At 39.3% G+C, this 19121-nt stretch overlaps 1 protein-coding gene across 1 annotated transcript in view; it reads right to left on the bottom strand.

Annotated features, from left to right (window-relative positions):
- Window positions 1-6341: 6341 nt before the first annotated feature.
- The window catches only part of LOC105932924 (protein disulfide-isomerase TMX3), a 77824-nt gene continuing 65044 nt past the window's right edge, over window positions 6342-19121 (bottom strand). The window contains exon 16 of the mRNA XM_021321466.2: window positions 6342-9201. Coding sequence (XP_021177141.2) covers window positions 8929-9201 — 273 coding nt within the window. The 3' untranslated portion in view covers window positions 6342-8928. The remainder of the gene's footprint in view (window positions 9202-19121) is intronic.

A 19121-nucleotide genomic window follows, 5' to 3' on the forward strand; every position in this document is an offset into this window, starting at 1 on the left:
TCTAATATTAATTTATTTTTTATTTGACGATCCGAAACATTTAATAGTAACAAAAACAGAAGCTATAGAAGGACAAATACTTTTTACAGTACTGTAAAACTTAATGTTTATCTGTAGTAAAAAAAAAAAAAAAAAAAAGATAAAAGTCAGGAAAACAAAACATTTTCTTTCATTTTCAGTCCAATAATTTTTTAGCCCTGTAACACTTTTTTATTTTCTAAGATGTGTTTCTTTCTTCTTTTTTTTTCTTTTTTTTTTATCTGATTCCTATTGCTGACTTCTGGAGTGCGATTGATCGTCTTTGATGCAGGAAGTGATAAATCAGGCCTGATGGATAGAAACCATGTTTGCGGTTTTGTCACTTTCGCAGCGCCTTGACGGAAGGTTTGCCAAAATGCCAGGCTGCTCCGAGGAAAAGCAACATCACGCTCCATCTATCAGCTAACACCCTGACAGGCGGCTATTACGCCAAGTCAAAGTCTTTTAGAAGTTCAATTTGCTTCAGCAAAAACCTTCAGACGGGGTGATGATAAATCATTTGATTGTTGATATTTAAAGTTGTGAAAATAGTAGGAGACCTAATTAAATATTGAGGTATTTTAGAAGAGATTTTCACATATTGATGTCAACTATATATATATTTTTTAGGTACAAGGATGTTTTTTTAATTACTGGTAAGTAAGTAAGTAGTGTGTCCTCCGGTTCTTGAGGCAACTTTTAGATGTTCCTCTGCTTCATCACACCTGAATCCATGGATGAATCTGCAGAACCTGACTGCATGGCGAGGAGGTAAATCAGGCATTTGGTTCAGGTGTGTTGGACCGGGGTCACACCTAGTTCTAGGACCCCAGCCCTCGAGGGCTGCATGGACATTGACACCCCTGGTGTAGGCATCTGAATCTCTGACAGTGGTCTGTCTGAGGAACATTGGTTCCCACTATGAGAAGTTTGAGGGGTTGCTTACGCATAAAGCCCATTTTTAGGTCACCACACGAATCTTTAATTCTCAGTCAGTCCCTTGTGGATTTACTGGCATGTTTTAAGGTCAAGTTCTGCTTTTGGTTTTCAATTTTTTTTTTGTACAGGTGGCCTCAAAACCCCTGTGACACAACGTACAATTCATGGTGGATTGTATGATTTTGAGCTTGCCTGGTCCTGATGCAGGAAACCAACTCCAAAACCATGACACTTCCATCTCTATGCTTCACAGTGGGGTGAGGTCCTTGTCCCAGAACGTTGGATTTGATTTATACCAAACGTGTTCTCTGTTTTCTGTTCAAATAATTCTAGGTTAGAATTATCTCCCCAAAGATTCATCCATATTGTCTACATCTGCCTGTCCTTGCAGGCTTGTGGCGGGCTAGGGCTTATCTCCAGCGGTCCATGGGCGGTAGGTAAATTAACGAATGATGTTTCAGTAAAACAGTTTAACTAGAACAGTCAAAGGCAATCCTAAACAAATGTGTTTTTAATCTTGATTTAAAAGAACTTAGGGTTTCAGCACTTTTACAGTTTTCTGGAAGTCTGTTCCAGATAAGTGGAGCATAGGAACTAAATGCTGCTTCTCCATGTCTGGTTCTGGTTCTGTGAAGGCTGGAACCAGAAGACCTGAGTGGTCTGTAGGGTTGATACACTGATAACAAGTCTGTGATGTATTTAGGTGATAAGCCATTCATTTGATCTCTCCTCTATTGGTCTGAAAATTCTTACTTGTGTTTTATTTTTATTCAATTGAAGAAAATTTTGGCAAATCCTTGCATTGATTTATTCTAAGCATTTATTTACTCAGCGCTTGAATGGGTTCATAGTCACCTGGTGACATGGTGATGTAGAGCTGTGTGTCGTCTGCATAGTTATGGTGACTGATGTTGTTTATTAGGATCTGAGCTAGAGGAAGCATGTAGACGTTAAATACAAGGGAACCCAGGATGGACCCTTGGGGAACCCCACCCCAAGCTAAATGTAACTAAGTTTTCATACATAAATTACAAATAAAGGCTCACTCATAATGTCAATTTATTGAACAGAAAAGATTCACATCAATCCTTCACTGAGCCAACAAGGCCAACCAACACTGGGTTGTCGGACACTTTCCGGCAGAACGTAAACGTACCGTGCATTTCCAGTATTTTGATTGGACGATCCTAGCTTGGGGCCAAAGGATTTGTGCCCCGCCGCTGTCTACTGAGAGCGTACTGGGTATGCACACTGCAATTTCAGATGTTTCTTATTTAAACAAACGTTGGTGGGCTGGACCCCAATATCAAGGGGGCCTCAAGAGGATTTAGTCTACTGAGTCAGTATATATATAGACACAAATGTTTATAGCAGAATTGTTTTTTACAATTTTACTCTATAAAGAACGACCCTGTCCAATTGATTATTGCGAACGTAGAGTTCCACAGCGACATCTGGCCACAAATGCAGATATGCCACAGGTCTTAATACGTTTGTATAGTTCCCTTATATTACTATAATTTTTTTACCATTATAAAATTCATAAAAAGGATCTTTACATCTAAATATCTTCTACGGAGCCTTTTCACATTTCTATATGAGGAAACCTAAAATGTTGTGTAGCCTATTAGGGGGGAGTGCTGGCCTAGTGGTTAGAGCAGCGTTTTTGCACTCAGAGAAGGATGCAAGTACCTGGTTCGATCCCAGTGCCGGCACCCTTGGTCCCTGAGCAAGACCCTTAACCCCAGATTGCTCCCCAGGGGCCACACATGGCAGCCCACTGCTCCCCAAGGGTGATGGGTTAAAAACAGAGAACAAATTTCGTTGTATGTTTCAATGACAAAGTGGATATTACTATTATATTACTATTAGGTGGGGTGGGAGTTCAGGGGGGGATACAAAAAGGACAGATTTACCAACATTGTCTGTGTAATCGGGCATTTAGGTATTTTTCTTAAAGCGGCAGTAAACAGATGGACCCCGGCAGCTGCAACCATCTATCAGGCCTGATGCAAAAAAACATTAAAAAAAAAAAAAGTGCTGGCTTCACCGACACAATCTGCAAAAGACTCGCAGGGAACAAGTGTGGGCTGGTTTCCATGGTGAGCCAAGCTAATCAGCCGTTCCTCATCTGGTTGAGTGACACGAGCCGAGCTCAGACTTCCCCTCCAAACGCAGCGTTAACTGAAATCACAGCCTCCCTCTCTCCCTTTACCTTGACCTCCCGCTTGCCAAACAGCGAGCATTAAACTCCTCCCGTGCCACCCAGAAATTAGATGATTACCACCTCGCCTTAATTTGCCAATTCAAGCCGAGGCCGACGTCAGAAGGCGCTGCTCGCAGCGGCGTAATTGTCCTTGTCTGGTGCAGGAGATTGTTAGCATTCCGAGAAGAAAAGAGGCAGCAGGCCGCCTTCATTTGCCTGCCGATGAAACTCTTTGTCAGAATATATGGCGAGGTAATTGAGCGATGAATTACTTTTTGCACCGGCACCACTCAGTGACACTGATTCTGGGGTAGTAATATATTATCTGCCTTCCTTTTGTTGCAATTTATCCTGGGAATGACATGCAGTGGGGAAAAAAATGAACGCCTCCTTCTTTCCAGCAGACCTGAAAACAACCAAGGTTTCAGACGGCAGGTTTCTTCTATTTTCTTTATTTATTTTAAGGGGGGGGGGGGGGGGGGGGGGCATTTTACTGTTTCTCTGCCTGCACAGGTGATAGGCTTCAGAAGGTGTTCATTGAGTTTTTTTCCATTATGTGAAGTCACGTCTCTCAGTTTGACTTGTGATTGCTGCGATTCCCTAAAGGGGAGAAATAAATGAGTTCCCAGTCAAGTCAAGCAATCGGCCGTGGTTAACCCCCACCACCACCCACACACAAAAAAAAATACATGATTCTATCTGCAATAATTGAGCAGATGGATCTACGTTGGATTACACTGCTGGAGAAAGAGGGGGGAAAAAAAACACAATTATTGGTGATAATTAAAGTTTGCTGGAGAAACAGCTGTCTGGATGGGGTGGACAGGCAAAAAGAGGTAAAGGATTAACAGGCTAGTTTACAGAGATTTATCCTGGGTGTGAATGTCACTTCAGTGCTGGGTTTAAAGTGAACGTCCTCAAACTTTCATTTATTTTTGAGAAAGTTGGATTTTTAAATTAAATATGATCTTTCACAGAATATTTATATTGATATGTGAATGTTTGCCTCCTTTCTTCATGAATTAACCACTTTTTTGAGCATTTGAAGTCACTGGCGTATTCAAATTACCACATTTCAAACCTTCAACCGCATGAGTTTGAGACCAGGACTAGAATACCTCTTCTTTCTTGACTTTAAACAATTGCTTACCACCATGGCAGGTCCATTCATCACCTGGTAAAAACATAAGGAGTTTTATTCTGTTGCCAAAAAGATAAAAAAAAGTTATGTAACAAAACCATTCAACAAGTAAATATACCAGCTTTGTGAACCATTGAAAATAAAAAAAGACAATTTGGAGAGACCTAGTCAAAGCCTGGACTTAAATCACATTGAGACGCTGTACTCTGTTCATGGTGGAAAACCCTCTAACGTGGCTAAAATAAAACAGTTTTGCAAAAAGAGAGAAGCAAAATCCCTCCACAGTGATTTAAATGTCTTATCAGAAATACCCGATGGCAGTCTTTCCCACCAACCGGTTTTAGGACAGAGAGCCTCCAACATGGGGGGCCAGGCAGGTTTGGACAGCCTTATGTATTATTTGATAATTGCATAGAACTGAAGCTTTTTATGGAGAGGACAGAAAAATGTATTGACAGGATGAGATGAGTCTTTATTTTCACCAATCTGACTTTAAACAGGACAACATGTCAGCAGAGGAACTTTTTTTTTTTCCTGATCATTTTAATGGGAGTTAAAAAATAATTTACAAACTGTTGCTCCTCCGGCACTTTTTGCACTCTGTGTTCAAGAACTGCGCTGCTCACAACTGAACTGTGGGCAGTGGGGATGTTACGCCAGAACCGTCAGCCACAGAAAACAGACTTAAAAAAATAAAGAAACAAAGTTAAAAAAAGAGACCCAAGTCTCATAATTTCCACTATCAGAACTGTTTTTGTCTATACTCAGTGCTTAGACACATTTCATGTAAAAATATCAGACTTATCCAGACTCAATTTTAAAAAGTTCTCAATCCTTTACAACCATTTTTGATTTAAAATACTACTACTTCAATTTTTGGCAGATATTTCTAAAGCAATGTGGCTTTAAATATGGAACCCCGGAAAAAAATGAAACAAGAAGGTAAGAAAGGAAGGGAAGGAGGAAGTACCTAAGGAAGAAAGGGAAGGAGAACAACACGAGAAAAATTATCCAATAAAAAAAGCACACAAAAACAAAGAATGGAATAAAAGCTACATGGAAGAAAAGAGGGAAGGACAAAAGTAAGGGACGATAAGTAAAATGAAAGAAGGGATGAAAGTAAGAAAGGATGGAAAGAAAGGAGGGCTGAGAGAGGGAGGAAGGCCAAAACATTAGTGCTATAATCAGTAATAATCCCACACTGACAGCTACAGACAGTTTTAGGTACTGGCTCCATTGATCCCTTTCACTGAAAAAAAGAAAAAAACATTTTACCATCTGTCGAGATTTTTTTTCAATCTTGTTGAATTTTCCAAATGATTCACTTTAAAGCATTTTTTTTTTTTTTTGGTAATCATAGTATTTGGGTGCTGATGCCCCACAGGTTTCAGATGTGGGAGAAAGGTTTTTCTCAAATTACGATAAACACATATCTGAAAAATTCAGGATAAGTTATTTTCTAGTTAGAACCTTTTCATCTGATTTAATGTATTTTTATACAAAGATCAGATTTAACTCTATGTAGATATAACTTTCCTTTATACTATGTAAAGCAAAAACTGGAAGAAACACCTGTTTTAAACACAAGCGTGAATTTTAGGGATACATTTAGTTTTTTTGAGTTAAGATCCAACTTTAGTTTCAGAAGTGACTGAAAAAAGTATTTGAAAAGCCACTTTACTTGATTTTATGATAAAGCTAAACAAATGATCGTCATCAGCACCAAGATGTAGTTTTAATTTAAAAAAAAAAATTATCCTGTCCTAATTTATACAGATAGAAAATACAAGGGGGGCGGGGGATAAAAAAAAGGAATGCCTTTAACTTGTGCTGACAGAATTTCATTTAATTGAATGTAGTATTTTGCCTCTGCCATTCTGAAAATACAGAATGGGGCCTAAAGCAGATCCTTGTGGTACACCTTAAGAAAATGTGCATGGTGTTTATTTTCCACATGAAGATATCAAGTTCTGTCAATTTCAAAATTAGTCCTGGGCCGTTTTACCGACCCCTATAAAACAGACTATTACAAAGGCAAAACAAAAAGTACTTTAATGTAAACTTTCAGCAATTAACAGTAATTATACACAACAGAAAAACAGACAAGTCAACAAGAAAAAAGGGGGAAATCTTTAATTAAATCTTTTTGTAATAAAGTTCCACAATCTTAAAAGAGAAGGTTTGCTAAAGAACAATAGGCAACTACAAAGACCGCAAGGCAAGACAAGGCAAGGGAAGCTCAGTTTCACAGTAGAGATTTCAGATGACCTCCATCTGCTAGAGAGAAAAAAGAAAATAAAAATCAGGCTAGCTTGTGCTGAGAAGTCTAACTTGATTATTTGTTTAAGTTTACACAGCACCCGACATTCTTCTTGGTTATTTTACATAATTGGCTGCTGGTGAGCAGATATCATCTATTAGCAAAGTCAGCTTTTCCCGTCTTTTTAATAATGACGTACATATTGAAACGTGTTGTATTTCCAAATTTCAAAAGGGAATCGAGGTGTGTTTTCTAACCTTTTGAAAACTGGGGCGGACAAATCAGTGCCGGAAAATATTCAGCTCTGGTATTTCCTCAAAACAATATAGAGTCAAATTAATTTCTGGGCACCGGCATGTTTTCAAAGCAATAAAGTTGACCTCAAAGTCCAACTATTTTGTGCATTTTTCATAAAAAACAAAACAAAAAAACAATATAACATTTAAAATAAGCGATGTATAAAACATGAAGCCATCACCTGCAAAGTATTTAACCCAATTCACAAATTCTAGTCAGAGAAATACGAAAAACCAGATAAAGATAGCCTCGAGTCCGTTTGAAAATAGGATGTAACAAAAAGGGTCCTCATATTTCTTATGCTCAGTGTGCGTGTCACAGCACTGGGATGTAAACTTCCACCTGCCAGGCAAATTGTATAAAGGAACCAGTGATAGAGGACAGAATGAAACATGCCAACAGACAGCTCCTGTCTATTTGAGGAATAAGAGTTGTTAGGAGAGCCACAGGAGCCATTGATGCATGTTATGGCTTTTGCTTGACAGGCAGAACCCATCTATACAAGATGTGTTCAGTAGGTTGGTCATTTTTGGGTGGAAATGGATTTTTTTCCCCTTTTTTTTTTTTTTGTAAAGAAAGAAATCGCACATATTTTGGGCATCACGGAGAGTGATACAAATTACCATCCAAGCGCCTGTCGTCATCTTGCAACGCAAACCGACAGGTGGCTGACAGAAAAATAGCCTAAAATGCATGACTGTCTCGGCACTTTGCACCCGTTCAAGAAGAAGAAGAAGAAATGTTTTCAGGCAATGTCAACGATACAAAAAAAAAATAAAAAAAGCACATTTCGTTAATGGCAGATCCTCCTTTTTGGGCACTTCTTTTTCTCTCTACACACATAACGCCTCCAGTTTATAGTCCCTTTCAAAAGTTGAAATTTTTTCCCATTTTGACACCCAACAACATTCTAAGTGGAGGATTTGCTGTGAAAGACCAAATTTATATAATAACTGTATATTAATTAGGAGAAGGAATATTATGCTTGAGTTTATAATTAAAAAAAAAAAATCTTTGCTCCGATCCTAAATAAAAACTGTGAGGCAAATTGGCTTCAGAGGTCACCCCTATCAGCAGAGCTTGGAGGGATTGGGTCCTGAAACAACAAGGTTTCTACAGCCCATGGAGAAATATAGAGAAAGCAAAAATGCATCTACCTACCCTGACAGGCCAGGCAGGAAGTGTATTAATCAGAGAACCAGACAAGAAGCCCACGTATAGTCTGGGGGAGCTGCAGAGATCCACAGCTCAGGTGGGCACGTCTGTCATTAAGCTGCAAGATTGCTAAATTAATGAAAAAAATGCCAAAAGATTTCCCAAAATGGTTTTGGATCAAATCAATGTCTCAGAATGACCCAGACCAGCGTCTAATTGAGCTATTTTTGACAAAACCTACACATTTATGTTCACAGACACCTTCCATCCTGAGCCTTAGCTGTGTCGAAAAGACGAACGAGTGAAAATGTCCTGTTTAATACGTGCAAAGCTGCAAGAGACCCCCGAAAACTTGCAGCAGACCATGTATCCTTTAACTTCCACTTGATTCGATCCGTCACCAAAAAAATAAACAAAAAGGTTTGTGGTTGTTATTTGACGACGTGAAAATTTCAAAGGGCACATAGTACGTTGGGACACCTCAGAGTAATTTCAAATGCAAAATCTATTATGTATTTCAAATATCAGGATCTGAATCAGAGAGCAGGACAAAAATAAAAAAGTATTAGTGGTTTCGAATGATGTAACAATATCAGAGCGAGTGAAACCCATCACATGGTTGGATGTATCAATAAATAAGGTGGTGTGTTCACAGCCATCCCTTCTGTTGTTGATGCCCTGTAACTGAATAGGCTGTTATTAACGCAGAGGCCTCGCCACGCAGCGCAGCGCGTCCAACGCACCGACACACAGAACTGAAAGGTAGGAGACGGTTCGGTGCCGGTGGGAGCTTCAGTGGAAGTGAGATGAAAAACAAAGGCGCAAAGTAGCATCACACACACATGTCTTTGAGTTTCACGTCGCTGCAGCTGACTAAGCCGATCATCCTCCGTCCGCTGTGCGCCCCCAGCGTTAATCGGTTTTCTTCACTTCGGGATCCTTTTCGCCGACATCCTCCTCCTCATCATCATCATCGTTGGGGCCTTCCAGCTCAGCAGCTTGTCGCTGCTCTTCCTCCTCCTCCTCCTCTTCCTCGTCCTCCTCCTCGTCAGTGAGGCCCTCCCTTCTTTCGTCCGAGCCGTCGTCGGACTCGGCCGTGCAGATGCCGTAGCACATCAGGCTGATTACGCCGAGCGGGAGGCCGAACAGGAAGCAGCCCAGCAGAGGGGAGCTACGAAACACCGACTGATGTCGGGGGGGGAGGGGGAGACATAAGACCAGAAAAACATGGAAAAAGAGGGAAGAAAAGAGAAAGAAGTTAGATTAATAACTTGACTCTCTGGCATCCTATTTAAACGAGCACACACTTACCGGCGGTAACGGCCATTAATCATCTGCATAAATTAACATTCGCCGAGATTCTCTTCGTTAAACCTCGCTCCTTCTTGTCTTAATTAAGTCTGGATTAGCCAGGCAAAGCAAAAGGCTCTCCTGTGGGGTCCGAGATCTCAGAGTGGATACAGTTTATGGCGAATATGCTTTTTAATGGCCCCTTTGATGATAATTTACACCATCAGACCGCCTTAACAAGAGGCTCGAGTGAGTTAGGTGTACGCAGGGGTTGTGTTTAAAAGAAATTGTTTCTTTTTACTTGCTGATTTAGACATACCATGACAGGAAATACCCGTTTTGTGCTACAGAGAATGAAATCACTAAACAGCTCAGCACTTGGTTTAGCACATCCAGTGAGCTTTCTACTCCGCAAAGAACCTGTCCACGCTAGAAATTACGGTAATTTATCACATGTAATCTCCATCTAGGGCCAAATTTAACTCCAAACAAAGTGAGATATAAGCATTCTTTGGGTTTTTGCTTTTCTAATCATCCTCTGCATAGTTCCCTTATCAAGAAAAGAGCCAATACTGCTTAAAATGCCTCATGTTTTCAATGGCAACTCACTTCAGATTTACAAAATGTTGAATAATACAAAAGAAAGTTTCTTCTGGCGGTGTCAGTTAATGGCAAGCTTGATCTTTGGTGGATCTTGGGTTGTTACCGAATAAAAATTTCTCTTTATTTGGAGACAACAGGATGGGTCGGACGGTTGACACTCTGACAGGACAACGATCCCCAACACATATCAAAATCGGTTTTATTAAGGCGTAGAGTAAGCCGACATTGAGCTTCAGGAACACTATAAACCCATCCATTGACTGTGCTAACATGTTAGCTCTGTGCTAGCAGTTAAAAACATTTAAAAAGCATTGACCTGTAACAATCCTGCTCAGAGAAAAATGCAAAAAGCGCCCCATCAGAAACTTGCTTGTGGCTATAAAACGCTAACCTGACTCCGCCAGATGGATTTGCTCTGCATATCCATCTGGAAACCTTCCGTTGAAGTCATTTTGGGAAGGGGCGAAAATACTGGTTAGCTGATTGGCCTATGTTGGTGATAGACGGGCCAAATAAACCAATCAGATCAACGAAGCATATCACGTACTAACAGCGACGACGAAAACACAACTACAAGCTCTTGCCGAAACCAGTCGGCAGAAGAGCAAAAACATCTTTTCCTCTGAGAAAGGCCTCCAGAGCAGTGTTTTGCTCTTCTTTCAGTGAAGAAATACTCTGTAATTCCGATTAAACTTGCTCGATAGCCACGCTAATGCTAGTTTCATCTGCTGAAGCCGCCATGTTCTTTAGACTGAACTGTCGCGCTTCTCGTTGCGTCACACCTTAACCCGCCTCAAAGCCAACGCTGATTGGACATTCGTTTGAACTACTCCAAATTTTCTTTAACGGAAAGTAACCAGACTGATCTGCGAGTGAATCCTTGAAAGCTCGCGAGATCAGGATGGTCTTGCACATTCACCACACCAAATATTACTGGTAGTATGTGTATGTATATATCTGAGCCTGAAAGAACCATTTTAACCTTGTGTAAACAAGCGAAAATCCACGCCGAATCGAACTTGTGTAGAGTTACTGATTCCCTGGCCTCTTGGCTCCTGGGTTAGATGTTTAGATATGATATGAAGTTGCTAAATGCGGTCTCACGTTTTCAGAGTCCATGACGGGCATTTAGGAGGAAGCAGGATGCGAGCACGCATCAGAGGAAACGGGGGTCAGCGAGGCCCCTCAGCTCAGTTTCATCTCCTTAAGAACATTTCTCGACTCCTTCTCACACATAAAACGCTCATACTGATCATTTATCAGTTTGGTGTATGTGAGCTGCTCTGGAGTGAGTTACTGTTTAATAAAAAGCATCAAACCTCTCTCAGCAGACGGCATTTCCAGATCAAAATACATCAGAAGAACACGTTTTTATGCTAGAGATTAAAAACACACAATGTTATTCATTTACTGATTTGTAGAAACCTATACAGCCTTCACTTTTCTAAACTTAAATAATTTGCCCATAAATATAGGATGGTTTTTAATTAGACATAATCTTTTGGGTGTTTTACTGTGAATCTTTTCCACTGAAGTCAACGGTGTAGGATTGTGGGTTTTTTTACGCCTTTTTTCAGGTTTCTGTTGGTTTTTTAGGGTATAGTCAGACCTTAGATTGATGCATAGATATTAATCTATCTCAAAAAAACAGTCCTTATACAGTCTTCATTGTTTTTTTAAAGGCCTTACCAGTTTTTTACACTAGTGCAAGAGCTAAAAATGCTAAATTAAACAAATGTTTCTTTAGAAATGAGGGGTTAACAGAAAACAGCACAGATACTGAACTATCCAAAAGCGTCACCTAGTTTGATTTTACGTTACTCGTTCTGTCAAGGCAGCAGGCTGAAACACGAACTCATGCATTCGTTACATCTAGGCTGGGTTACTGTAACGGAAAACTCTGCAGTTCTTTTACTGAAACAAGAAAGTCTGAGCCCATAACCCCCATTAGGACGGCTACCTGCACATTTCAGGATGCTTTTTTTAAGTTCTTTTAAATCTCCAAACGAGATGCTACATCCACACATACTTAACGCTGCCAACCAGCGGCTCCTGAACGCGCCTAAAGCCGAGGGTAAACTTAGAGACGTAGACTTAGAGGCCGTAGCTGCAGCAATGTGTTGCATTTCAGACCTGCTTCTTCTCTTTCTGAATTTAACAATCTTCTCAAAACATTAAGTCGCCGAAGCCTTTTCCACATCCAGAGAGGTTGATTCAAACATTATCATCATTAATTCCTTTTAACTTGTTTAATTTTCTTTAACAATTCTTGCCATTTTAATACGTAAAAGCCCTTTGTGGACCTTTTAAAGTGCTTTATCAATAAAGGTGGTATGGAATCCCAGGTTCAAAGTCACTTCAAATCACCTTTCTTCACCGTTTTCATGCTCGATTAAGCCGTCTTCTCCACATGTAGAGACAAACATGCAATGACCGGCTGCTTCGCCATTAGTGTAAAAAAGCAATTGAGCAGGTGAACCTAATATGGTGGCCAGAGAGAGTAGTTTATTTATTTATTTATTTTTTAAATAAATGAAAAGGCCAAAATCTGAGGAAACTTATTTTAAAAGGCTTTGGGAAAGCTTGGAGAACTAAAGATGAACATTTGTGTTCTTTTCTCAACAAAAAAGCCCACTTGTTCCTAATTTTTCCAACATGTTTCTTCAGACTAGCATTTTTAACATAAAGTTCATTACCAAAGATAAATCCTCAAAAATCCAGTGGAAACGTGCAAAGCCTGGTCAGCAATTATGAGAATGGGTTGACTCCTCAAAGGCCAGAGACTTTTGTAATAATTATTGATAAAGCATTAATAAAAAAAAAAAACTTTAGACATGCCATTTTTAAGCTAAACTAAAAAAAAACTTGTGATGTATAGATATTTACTTTTATATTCACTAAATCTGCCAGGGGTATGAATCATTCCGGGCTAAGTTGCATGTCTGCAGGCTTTTACGTCCTGTGGGAGAGCGCCATCATACTTCCCCCCATTAAGTGAAATTGTTCCCTCATTTCCTCCTAATTAGAACACCCTGCACATTATAACTTACAACACTAATTTGGTTCATGACTGTTTGAAACCCAAACAGAACTCTACAAAATTAGACATCTTCTTGCCCCTAATTAAGGCTTTTTTATTTAATTTTAAGGTCACATTTTCCATACTGCGGTAAAATGAGCAATCTCTTCTCTCCACTTTGAACAGCAATGCACAGGTCGTCTGAGAGGGGTTTTAGTTCTTTAGGGAAAAATGTCGCGGAGAGATAAAGAACGTCCAGGCGGGAACATCTGGTCATAGATTGTGACTCCTGCTGAGAACAGGAGAGGAGAACGATTCGGGCAGCCCGGGTTATGGCCGAGGGAAAAGTGGTGGGAATAGGCAGAGCAGTGAGACGGCGGACGAGGTGAGGATTGGTTACACTATGCTAACTCGTCTGGATATGACTCACTGGACCTAATGTTGTTGCTTCCTCCTGATCCTGCCAGAGATCCATTTAGATAAGCTCTTCGGCGGCGTCAGTGTGATGTCTCCAGACCGTTTCTGTTCTATTCTGGTCATTCTGATGCTCACAGCTCAGTTTCATTTCCTTCTTTTCAACTCGAGCCTTTCACGTATACCATTTCTGCGCAGCTTAAACCTGAAGCCAAACCCAACTATGGCGTAAAACATAGGCGCTACAAACATGTATAATAATATTTATCAGATATACGGTTTTAATTTTTCCAATGAGAAGGGCTGCAACCATTAAAATCCAGAGAGACATTTTTGCCCCGGTCCACCTCATTTAAGCTACATGAGTAGTTGTCTTCCTGCTTCCTCCTGTCACGTGTCAATAGCTATGTTTACATGCGCAGAATTTCACAATCGGATTAAAATGTATTTGGATTAAATAATTGCATTGTACCGTTTATATGGACACACAATCAATTAACCCCATCCTAATGTGATTTATATGCACCTGGCTTTGTTCGGAATAGAACCACTCTGACATGCGCAGTTATCAAATTCACCTAAGAAAAAATGAAGAAGAAGAAGAACTTCTGTCTTTGCTAAACAACAATAAATGTAATTCTATTTAATACACTGTGCAATAATCCTGAAAGAAGTGACTTCTGCTGCTACTACACCCGAATATATGTCAATACACACGCATATAAGTCACCGTGAATGTACATAAGACATCCTCTGCCTTATTTCTTTTTGTATTTTTCTTTCCTACTCCCTTTGATCCATAGTATAATGAGGACACACTGTGTATATATATATGATGCACCTCGTCCTACTTGACACCTTCTTCCTATGATTACTGAGCCGATGTGACATGTGAATTTCTCCAATGTGAGATTAATAAAGCCTATCTTATCTTATCTTAAATTGCAAGCAAAGCAGTAGAGTACGAGTTGGTTTGTCTTCCGGGCATCCAGGCTGGACTTGCAGCAGGTTCTGATTATGGTTGATACTTTATTGAGAGTAAGCAACGATTTTGAGTTTTGATTTTTTTTTTTTTTTTTAAAAGGAGGTTGGATCTGGAGCCCCGACAGTTTTGCTTCCCGCCGTATTTCTGCCACTCACCAACATGGAAATACATCACGTTTACGTCGGGCGCACATGCTCACTCGGGTCAGTTTGCCACATTCGAAATAACTTGATCAAGACAAGCATTAATATGCATGCAGATCGGATTATCAAACAGCATAAACCGATTTTTTTTTTTTTTTTACAATTTTTAGCGGAAGTTAGGAGCCACTGTCGATGGTCGGAATACTCTCAGCTCAGAAAGTTGCGGAACCCCAGTTCTAAAGAAATCTATATTAATCAAACTTGATCTATCAATGTACAGTGGTACCTGGACTAACGAGTGTCACCACTGACTTGTTTTTTTTGTTTGTTTTTCAGACGATATTTTGCTTTGCCCTGAAAGTTTAAATTTTCTTACTTAAGATATCCCACCACTAGTGGGCGCAGGCACCACCACAGTGAACCAACCCTGCAACAAAGAGGTTTTGGAAGCAATAGTTGACTCTGAGCTGGTGGTTATCTGTGTAAGAGAGATAAAGGAAACATTGGGAATGTTGGAGAAGCATTCAAGATTTCTTTTCATAAGAATCCCCCTGAAAAAGTTGCTTCTGAGCCCCCAATGGCGCTTTTTCATGACAATTGCTTAAGTCATTTCCTACGTTTTGAAAGGGAGCATAAAACGGATCACATCGGACAGGTTCTGATTGAAAACAAAAATCCCTGCAGAGAAAAGTATAAATAAAAATTCAGTTATCCAGTTCAGCTCGTCAGTGTCTCCATGCCTTCTGATCTCTGAGGTAAATGCCGAACTTTATACTGCACTGTTCCTAATAAAAACCACCTTATTTCACTACATTTTATTGTAGAGTGTTTGTTATTTATAAGTAATTTTTTTTCCTTATTCAAAACTGCGTAAGAAATAAATTGCAGTGTTTTTTTTGTGGGGGTACAGACCAGATTAATGATGTTTTAGCGTATTTCAACTGAGAAAGTTGATTTTATATACGAGCAATTTGAATTACGAGCTCCGTCATGGAACCAATTAAACTCGTAAGTCAAGGCACTGCTGCAGCTATTAAACCTTCAATGGACATATTTCTCAAAATCTTACTTTGTGCTTTGGCATCAACTTCCCAAACTCCAAATAACTTATTCATCATTTATTGCAGTGAAACAGCATCTCTTAATTACGCATTGGCTCTGTTCCTTGAGCTCCCAAGGTCTGCAACATGCCTTCATCACAAATACAGCTGGATTATAGTGGCATTTAGCTCATCTCTACAATGTCCTTGAAAATCCTCTCTGTGGGGCAGATTTTACAGCGCTGACTAATAACACTTCCAGCCATCTTCTATGAGTGTTTACCTTAAAGTAATAACTTAATTTACAGTCATTTTAAACTTTCCTTGTCTACAGTATAGTCACCAATTGCTACTGATGGTTTCAAGGCGAGTGGCCATAATATATATATATATATATATATATATATATATATATATATATATATATATATATATATATATAAGGGCTGGGCAAGTTAACGCATTAATTTCGCATTAACTCATTAGACTATTAACGGCGATATTTTCTTTAACGCACGTTAACGCATGTTGCTCACATGCTTTTATTTTGTGAAGGTCTGTTGCTGCGGTGTAGGGGTTTGAATCAGAACAGTAGGTGGCGATAATGCGCCAATAACCTCGCTGTCAACCCAGCCTCGGATTCAAAGAAGAAGAAAGGTGCTGGCCGGAAAAAAACAAAGCCGACATGGGGAAGGCGGTGTTTCCCGCAGGAATTTGCTTAGGCGAAGCGGTGAGTTGGCAGCCGGAACAAGTTTTGTGCGGAGCGGAGCGGAGTCTGCATCGACGCCGTCGGTGAAGTCGCTTCTCGTTTCAAAGTATCCATGTGTTTTTGTCTGTTTTTCCCTGTCATTCACTATATGCACGCGAGAAAGCAACAACAAACAACCGCGTGTCAACGTCAAATAAACGCAAGCATATCGAGTTAGCAAGCATTTCAGTTTAAAGTTCTTCCAGCAACGAATATGACAGAAACAAGTTAGTTGGAACCACTGCCAAGTTAAACTTTGGTATTGAACATAAAATGGTAATGCTGCTCCCTGCTGTTACCTCAGAAATTGCCTGTTTTTGGTAGATTTTTTCCCCATAAAGAGAATTCCCTGTCAGTGGCAATAAGCTTTAATTTATTATTAATGCTATTTTTTGTTTTACATGTTTAAGTTGAGCTTTACACTAAATATGTGTTACTGATAAGTGCTACAAATGTTACAACACTTTTGTTCATATGGCAGCAGAACATTAAAATAAAAGTGCTCTTTACACTACTTTTGAATTCATTCTTGGAGTTTGTAAATACAATGCGATTAATCGTGATTAATCAGGCAAATTATGCGATTAAATATTTTAATCGTTGCCCAGCCCTAATATATATATATATATATATATATATATATATATTATATATATATATATATATATATATATATATATATATATATATTAGGGCTGGGCAACGATTAAAATATTTAATCGCGATTAATCGCCCTGATTAATTGCGATTAATCGCGATTAATCGCATTGTATTTACAAACTCCAAGAATGAATTCAAAAGTAGTGTAAAGAGCACTTTTATTTTAATGTTCTGCTGCCATATGAACAAAAGTGTTGTAACATTTGTAGCACTTATTTTATACTGGATATTTTCAACCCATCTATTGAATTTAGTGCACTAGTTGATCTTTTCTTCATAAGAGAACAGCAAGCACTGCAGCCAAAATATTGACTTTTTTGACCTCCTGTATATTAGCCAGTCCCTAAGCTTGATGTATCATGAAACTGTTGACCTTTTGGGTTTTGTGGTTTTTATTTTATTATTACAATTAAATAATAATAATAATAATAATAATAATAATAATAATGTTATGTTCAGTGTTTTTTCGCTAATCCACCTCTTATATATTTCAATCCTTATGTAATTTTATCTGTGTTGTGTGCACCTGCCTGTTGCTTTAATCCTATAAATTTCCCCGTCGTGGGTTAAAAAAAAGGATTAGCTAATGTTATCTTATCTTAAATAACACTTTTTAATATATGTACTGGGTTCTTTCAAGGTCTTAATTACATGTTATGTGTGGGCTCCAGTAACATCCATCCATCCATCCATCCATCCATCCATCCATCCATCCATCCATCCATCCATCCATCCATCCACTGATCTACCTGGATGTTCCCTGGAGAACTGAAACGCCTCAGTCAGAGACGTCTGTCGGGGCAATGAGAGAAGTTTCGTCTCCTCTCTCCGTTTCTGGGGCTCGACGTTTTCATGTTTTTTCACGTGCTTAGATAAATTTGTTGTGTTTCCACTGAAATGAACCGGCTTTTTACAAAACATACAGCTTGATTTCATTTACGGTATTAAAATAAAGCCGAACGGTGCTACTTCCCGTGCTCATGTTTTTTCGCTGCTGCGGTCTCTCTCAGCTGTTTCTTTGTTAAGTTTGTGTAAGAGCTGAGTGGGCGGGCCAGGCTGAGCCTGCGTGCTGATTGGCTGGCGCCGCTGAGCCATGTACGAGAGGGGAGGGGGAGCGGGATAGTGCTGCCGTGTGCCTGCTGACTGACACTGACTGAAGCATGTGAGCAACATGCGTTAATGCGCGATAAAATAAATATCGCCGTTAATAGTCTAATGAATTAACGCGAAATTAACGCGTTAACTTGCCCAGCCCTAATATATATATATATATATATATATATATATATATATATATATATATATATATATATATATATATAAATATAAAATAAAAGAATATATATATTAAAAATAAATATATATATATATATATAAAAAATAAAAATATATGTATATATACATACATATAAACAACTATGTCCATCTATATAGATATCTATCTATAGATACAGATAGATATCTATCTATAGATACAGATAGATATCTATCTATACATACAGATAGATATCTATCTATACATACAGATATATATCTATCTATAGATACAGATAGATATATACTGTGTAGAGTGGTGCTGTCGGCACCGGTTCAGGCCTCCTCTAAATGAATCTCTGCATCAGTGCAACGTGGCATGGAGCTGCTCAACCAGGAGCTCTGCTGAGGTGTTCATGAAGCTCCAGTTTGGCATAATAGCAGCTCGTCTACATTGTTGGGTCTGGTGTCTCATCTCTTCCTCTTGAAAATGCTCCATAGATTTGCTACGGGGTGAGGCAGGTGTGCTGGCCAGCGAAGCACAGTGGTACCATGGTAACTACAGCAGGTATCGGTACCTTTGGCTGTGTGGGCAGGCGGCACGTTCGGCTGGAAAATGAAATCAGACTCTCCTTACCCTGGGTAAGATGCTTTGTAACGTTGTCTCTGGTTTAGGGGCGGATCATCGCAAGGAACAAGAACATTGTAGCTCATATCCAGTATTATTTATTTAAAACTGGACACAGCCCCACTGAAAAGTTATATTCCAGCACATTTGCTGTCATAATAACTCTGGGGGGAATTTATTTTTTTGTAACCTATAGGAACTAAAAGATTCCAGTTTTCTTTACTGAATTTGACTCATCAGTGAGAATGCTATACAGAATTTTCACTTGTTTTCCTGTTTTTCTTTATTATTATTATTCGGTCGGCGTCTAACTACTCCCGC

The sequence above is a fragment of the Fundulus heteroclitus genome, chromosome 21 (assembly GCF_011125445.2).
Source record: "Fundulus heteroclitus isolate FHET01 chromosome 21, MU-UCD_Fhet_4.1, whole genome shotgun sequence".
In the NCBI taxonomy this organism is placed as follows: Eukaryota; Metazoa; Chordata; class Actinopteri; order Cyprinodontiformes; family Fundulidae; genus Fundulus; species Fundulus heteroclitus.